Source organism: Amaranthus tricolor, chromosome 3, assembly GCF_026212465.1.
Source record: "Amaranthus tricolor cultivar Red isolate AtriRed21 chromosome 3, ASM2621246v1, whole genome shotgun sequence".
Taxonomy (NCBI): Eukaryota; Viridiplantae; Streptophyta; class Magnoliopsida; order Caryophyllales; family Amaranthaceae; genus Amaranthus; species Amaranthus tricolor.
Genome location: NC_080049.1, coordinates 8,514,649 through 8,522,197, shown reverse-complemented (window position 1 = coordinate 8,522,197; position 7,549 = coordinate 8,514,649). Strand labels below are relative to the sequence as shown.

At 27.2% G+C, this 7,549-nt stretch overlaps 1 protein-coding gene across 1 annotated transcript; it reads right to left on the bottom strand.

Moving 5' to 3' along the window:
* Window positions 1-6,057: 6,057 nt before the first annotated feature.
* On the bottom strand, window positions 6,058-7,137 carry LOC130809447 (VQ motif-containing protein 4-like). The gene has a single exon (XM_057675236.1). It carries the CDS (start codon window positions 6,934-6,936, stop codon window positions 6,253-6,255), a length of 684 nt encoding a protein of 227 aa, XP_057531219.1. The 5' UTR covers window positions 6,937-7,137; the 3' UTR covers window positions 6,058-6,252.
* Window positions 7,138-7,549: the final 412 nt, after the last annotated feature.

Sequence of the window (7,549 nt, the reverse complement as noted above, 5' to 3'; positions counted from 1 at the left end):
TCCAATTATTTCACAAAGCGACCACTTTTATTTGTTTGTTTTATACGTTGTATCTACCAACACAACATAAGGCCATGTACGTATCATCTGGATGGATGTAGGATTTGTAATTAATAATCGACTCAATTGCCTTTCACTATCCAAGTCTGTCCAAACCACGTAATTATGCTCTGTAGCCATATAAAGACAGTGTTGGAATAGAGTCCAACCCTCCATCTCTTCTCTCCTAATTGATTGTCTTACATTATAAATCTGATTCATACTCGCAAAAAAACCCGGAAAATTTTATCTAATTGAGGTCATGATAAACGCAGGTTGCATACCGGTTGCACTAAGCTCTCGTATGTACTGTCGAATATCTACAATCAACCTATTTGCCCTTATATGACCCTCTCTGTATACTAAGAACGGGTGATTATGTCTTTCTTTTTCATCAGGACACACCCTCACCGTCCAAGTTCTTTCCCTACATGTTCTACTTTTAGAACCAGGGCGGGCAGCATTATCTAGGTTATACAAATCACCCCTAATATTACCATAGCGGTGACATCGTAAGTACAAATTAACTCTAGAACGTCCTTTTTGTTTATATGAAGCACATGTAAATTGAAAACCAATTCCTATTGCTATCTTATCAGCCCAAGCATGTAATTTATCTACAGAATCAAATTTCCTATCCGTAACAAATCTATCAGAATAATCAATTTTGTCCCCTAAGTTTTCAAAGTCATGCAAATGTAAATTAATTTTCAAACATTAATAAATATTATGTAAATTATAATAATCAATATAAATATTACGTTAGATTAAAATATAAAATAAAACATAAATTAAGTAAATAAAATGTTAAATAAATAAACATTAATAATAAAATTATTAAATAAATAATAATTAGGATTAATAATCAAAATATAAAAATGTTATTAAATGATAATAATTAAGTTTAATAATTAAAATTTTAAATAAATAAACATTAACAATAAAAATATTAAATAAATAATAATTATGTAAATATAATAAATATAAATTATAAAATAAAATAATTTACTACAACATATATTAAATAATAATAAAATAAATACTTCCTCTTATTCATAGAGAATGAGATATTTGGATTTTGCACCAAAACTAAGGAGGGGTAGGAGACCACTTAAAAGTGGGTGGAAAACTCTCTTTTTCCATAAAGGACATTGATATTTATGTGTTATTGTAGTAAAGGTAAAAGAGTAAAAAATGAATGACTAAAATAGAAATGAGACATATTCAGTGAATTGGCCAAATATGGAAATGTCCCATTTTCTATGAATAGGAGAGAGTAATAATTTAAATAAATAAGAGGAATAAAAATTCAAAAAAAAAAAGAAAAAAAAAGAAGGAGTTGCATTTCACGCAAACTAACTGCGGTCCAATTGCACTTTTCATGCCACCCATCCGCAGCCCAATCATGCGCGACTGGTGTTCTTCCTTTTTCTAATTGTTTTAAAAAAATTTGAATCGATTAAATTACTTACCGAATCGTATTCATGCTCATTTTGGTTTGCCATTGTGTTTGGATTTCAAATTTTAGCTTGTTTTAGTTTAGAGAGTGTTTTCAGAGAATTTTTATAGAGATGTTAGAGTTTTTGAATTCGAAAATTATTCAGGGGTAATCTTGAAAATTCATTATATAAGGGGTGACGATAAAATAAAAAGGGTGGCGAAGTTTAATAATGTATGTTCTATTTAAGACTCAAGTCACTTTCACTATTGCTCACGACTCAAAACTCTAACAATTAAGATACCTTTTTGGAGAAAAATATATAATAGCATTTAATAAGTTATATCTCAAAATATATAATAAATATATTGATTAAGTTATTTAAAATATTAGTGTATGATAGCATTATTCTAGGTTCAAATTTTCTTACTATCAATATTGTTTAAAAGCAATATTGATAAATCATTATCAAAAAAAGAACAATTCTAAATAGAAAATGATGTTAAAAAAAGAACAACGCTAAATAGAAAAGAACAACTCTTTACTACTATAGACTATAGTTCAACTCTTTCTTGGTTTTATGATGATGGTGATAGAAAATTTTCGTTTACAATTTTAATTAATGTGTTTGATTATTTTCATGGCGATAAAGCTCACATTTTCAAATATAAGTTTTCTAATAATTTTTCATTATCACTAATTATATGTAATGATTAAAGATAATTAAGTTTTGTGTTGTTTAAAGTATGTAGAGTACTTACTTTCTCCGACAAATTTTATTGAGTTTGATTTTCACTATTTTTTCTTCCCACAACCTACGTTACATTAAAAGAAGGATAATAATTGAAATAAACTTGTAAAGGAAAATTTTAAAGTATAACATTAGAGAAAAATTCAAAATAAAATGAACACTCATTTCTAAATACTAACTGAACAATTTAATTGTCATTTCTTATAATTTTTTTAAAATGCATTTTTTAATATTATATGTTCCATAACCCAATTTAATATCAAAATGTTTTTAATCGAATATCCGACTGATGACTATGGGATCATGATGCATTTTAAACCTTATTAAGCTATAAACAACATTAATTTTCATTATTAAATTTACCATTTAATTTCAACAAAAACCCAAATAAAGTCATAAACCAACAAATAATTTTGGAAAACTATAATTAATGTTTATGAAATCCAAACAAGAGTAGGAGGAAGTCCAAGTTAATCATTAAATAATACTTCATACTTCATACTATTTCCATGGAATTTTCTCTAAACAAAGCGTCTAATCATATATAGGAGTAATTTATGTCTTATCCCACTTCCCATCCCATTATTTCAAAAAGATTGAAAATACAAAAAGGAAGAAACGAAAAAGAAAAAGAAAAAGAAAAAGAAAAGGTGAGTTATCTTAAGTATCCGGAAATAAGGGCTCTTTAGAAAATCTTGGGTGCTTTCCATTGTCCACCAATTGGAGCAATTAACTCAAGAAAATGAAATGCATGAAAATTATTTTTAGTGAAGAATTATTATCATGTGATGTTTAATTATTTTAATATAAATAGATGACTAAGTAGTCGAATCATATAATTTTAATTTTTGGTAAATTTAAAAATTTGAACAAACAACTCTTAATAGTGTTCAAAATTAACATATCAAATTCATTAATTAAATCAATCACTTTAATCAACTAATAACTTTTTCCAAACATCATCATAATTGTGTTAATGAAGTCATATGATATTCATGAAAATATTTTACCTTGAAAATCATTTTTTTTTTCATTACAAAAATTCTTATTTAAGACGATCTCATCATCAGAGTTCTAATTGGGCTAATTTCAATTAAACTAATTAAAACATTCAATTTCACAATTAAAACAAACATTTTTAATTGATTAATAATTTGACACATCATTTTTATGTTAAATTGACATATAAATATTAAAATATTATTTTAATAGCTTAAAAGAATCACTTTAAACTTGCCACAATGGAATGATTTGCCTATATAGTGTTAATAAAGAAAAATATTCCTATTTTGGTCTATTTTGGTGCTCATTGAAATTTTTTTTCCAAAGTAGTGTTAATGTAAAGTGAGATTGACACTAAGCTACTTTATTTTTGGTTTGGAACTTTCAAACTTCAATGTGAGCTAAAACAATTGTTGAAATATTTTTATTTTGAGTGATTAAAGAATATTTGAAAGTATATTTGATTTGCGATGAAAAATGTAAAAATTGCTTTTCTTGATATTGTTATAGCTAACCACAAATACTTAATGCATTTCAGATTTGGATCAATCTGAGTAAACTAACAGTAAAACTAAAATTGATAAGCTATAATGAACATTTGGATATAACATTATCGTTGGACGTTGATTTATTTTTAGAAAAATTTGATAATAACAATTTTTTAACTCTTTCTCATCAATTCAAAAAAATTCTTAGTATTGATAAACTCAAAAGTATCTTTATAATTGGTGCACCCTTCTCATAAAGTAGATAAATTATAATTGATTTTTTGTCAAATTTTCCTCCTTTTTATAGGGAACAACTTTTTTTTTCATAAAGTAGATAAATAAGTGAATTGTTTAACGTCGTCCTAAATATTTCACCCATGCAATCCTGACTTTTTTTTTCTAAATTTCCCTAACCCATTTAATTAAATGATATATTTAGGCATATTTAAAGGAAAAAGTTAAGTTTTAATTCTTTGTTGCGATTTTATATTTGTATTATTGTATAATAATTGATTCTATGTATTACATGTTATATGATGTATATACCAATTATTTTGTCGGTCTAATTTTTATGTTTAAAGTTTCCAAATTAAATTCAGATAAAATTGGTTAAATTTCTTTCCTTTATAAAAAACTATTTTAGAAAATAAATTTTAGTAAAGATTAGAGAATGCATTATTTTATTTTCTAATTCTATTCACATCTATTATCCTTTTGATTCACAATAAGTTACAAAGACTCCAAATCAAAATAAAAATAGGTTAGTAAAATAAACATCATTTTGAAAAATATTTTTAACTGAACATGGTAGTAGAATTTTTTTTTTCAACTCCATTTAGTCAAATCATTAGCCACAATGAGGTCTCATACGAGAGTTGCTTTTTTCATTATTGAATTTCATCTAAAATAATATAACAAAGCAATTTTCTTCCAAATGTGGATTTTTACCTATTCAACCTACTTGGCTTTTCATTTACCCAAACAATTAAAACCTTTTATTATATACCTTTTTTTTTTATACTTTTACTGATTTCACTAAAGGCATACTCCGTATTGTAATAAATATTTTTGAGGAAAAATAAAAGTCAAATTAAGAAAATAAATTATTAGAGTAAAAAATTAAGAAAATATTATTATCGTCAAAGGTAAAAATTTGTTTGTGTAGTGATTAGGATAGAAAAGAAATATTTCTCTCTTTTTTACCGCAATAAGGTTGATAATTTTTTTTTCTGTCTTTCGGATACCATTATATTCTTTATCTTTGTCAACCTTTTCAATTCATCTCTACTTACATTCATTTTTTAATATTCATTTTAAATAGCATATCCTTATATAGAGTACATTATCATTAGAAGAATTTATGAGGGAGCATTGAAATCTATTACCCCTTTAAATTATTGTCCTTTAAAGTTACGCTCAAACACAAGAGGGAGACAAAAGAAGTCACTAACCCACTAACATTTTTAAATCAATTATAAAACAGAGGTACTATAAACTTAAATATTCTCATAAATTTGTAAGAATTATTTAAATACTGAAATAACTTTCAAAAAGCATAGGCATTTCAAATTTCAAACAAGAAGTAATAACTAAAATAAAATGCAAGATCTTACAAAAATACTACATCCATTATTTTATATTTAAATCTTCCATTTAGGGGCATATCTTGAGAAGAAATTATACACATATGATAAACACACAAATTTATCAAAATAAATCAAATCATAGTAACATAATCTTTTTCAACAATTAATTTTTCAGCTAATATACGCTTATTTTGATGGGATTGTACTTTACAAGACCAGCACATGGACAAGAGGGTTTTATTTTAAAATTAATAGATATTTGTCGATCTTCCTCTAATTATTTGACATGAAATCACATATAAATTATTTTTCCAACACATTTATTACGAGTCTCATTCGGATCAAATACCTCATTCCTCAACTAAATATACTCCTATAAGCATTAGTAATTTACTTATAGTCTAATGAATTACTCCCTCTGCTATTTAACAGTTGCTACATTCTTTTTCACATTATACACTCTTTTCACACTATTCAACGTACAATTTTAACTTTTAGTAGTATTTTAAATTTTATATGATAAAATATTCTAAAAAACTAATATTATGAAAATAAGTAATATGACGAATTAAATAAAATCTCATTTTACTGTGTTTTCATTATACATTGAGATATGTATGTTTTCATTATACATTGAGAAATATATATCAAATAAGATTAGCCAATAGCAGTAGCAACTATTAAAATCCAGGAAAGTATAATCTAAAATAACATTAAATTGAAAAATTATCACCAAATTATATAGAATAATCATGTACTTAATGTGTAATTAGAATTAAAATTCACATTATAATTATATATTTATATCATGATTCATGAAAAGTGGCTAAAATTTGACCTCAAAGAACTCCAACATTAATGAGAATGAGCGAGGATCAAATAAAGTTTTACAAATTGCTAGACAAATTGAATCAATAACTCTCACCTCAGATCAAATTTCCTCTTTCGTTAATTCTCAGAAACCCTAGGAGACGATAAAGGAAACAGAGGAAGTAATTGAGGCTCAGAATCTCTAGGAGTAGACATAGGTGAAGGATGAAGATAAAACCCTTTTTCAGCAATGGCTTTATCTTCCTGTGACGATGAACTTCCGCTTCCACCATGAATGGACGGTGATGATTTATTGAAAGGATCTTCAACCAACGGTGTAACAGGACTCAGAGTCAAAGATGGAAAATCAAGCAAACTCGGAGAAAGAATCTCTGGTTTATGCCTTGGTGAAAACGACGCGTTTTGGAATGAGAAATTGTTGATTGCAGCAGCAGAATTCAACGGACTGATCAAATTTTTGATACTATTTCTTCTTTCATAGAGTTTAAACCCTTGTTTTTTAGGACCAGTTTTGATGGGTGGAATCACGAAATTCTTCGAAGAAGAAGATGAACAAGAACCATTTTCGGAAGATCCGGTTAGCATTTGGACTACTTGTTTGAAAGAAGAAGTATCAGCAGTAACAAATGTTGTTGGGTAAGGACTATTTGGGTCGGATCTGGTAATGGGTATGGGAGATGGGCTGGTATTGTTTGGTGTTGATGGAGTAGTACATGTAGTAGAAGAATTATTGTTACTATTTGGAGAGTTTAAGGGAGAAGAATTATTGTCTAATTCTTTGAATTTAGAGGTAATCTCCATGGGAGAGTGTTGGTAGAGAAGATGGATGAGTGAAGAAAGGGTTTGAAATTGATGAATGATGGTGGGAGGTTGGAGAAGTCAGAAGAGGGGGAAGGTCCTAATTAGCCTTTTGGTTGCTTCTGTTTTTTCTCTCTCTTTTCCTTGATGTAGTTTGTACGTTTTGTTTTTTCTATGTGAATTTTTTTCTACTATGTTTACTCACTTCGTCTACACCTTGATATTTCCCTTTGAAATTTTCTAAAGTATTTTATGTCTATTTAGTTGCACTCTTTTGCTTAGTGGATATAGTATCTGTATATAGAACAAAAAGTTTGAGGTTCGACTCCTGCTAAGCGCAAATATCAATTGGGGGTTTCTTAGCTGTGCGCATCTCTCTTTACTCCCTCCTTGGAAGAACGGGTATGATTTGTCCGCATTTTTCAGGAAAAATAAAACCACCCCACCCAGACCCGGCCTTGTGCAGGATACTTGATGTGTCCTTTAGTTGCACTTTTTGACATTGATATAAGAATTAAACGATATTTTTTTCTATGTATAATGATTGAGAATAAAATAAGGGTGAAAAAAATTATTAAATTGTTTGTCGCAAAAGATATAGGAAAAATTATTTCTA

Coding starts and splice junctions, on each gene's coding strand:
- LOC130809447 (XM_057675236.1), bottom strand. CDS start 6,936: ATGGAGATTACCTCTAAATTCAAAGAATTAGACAATAATTCTTCTCCC.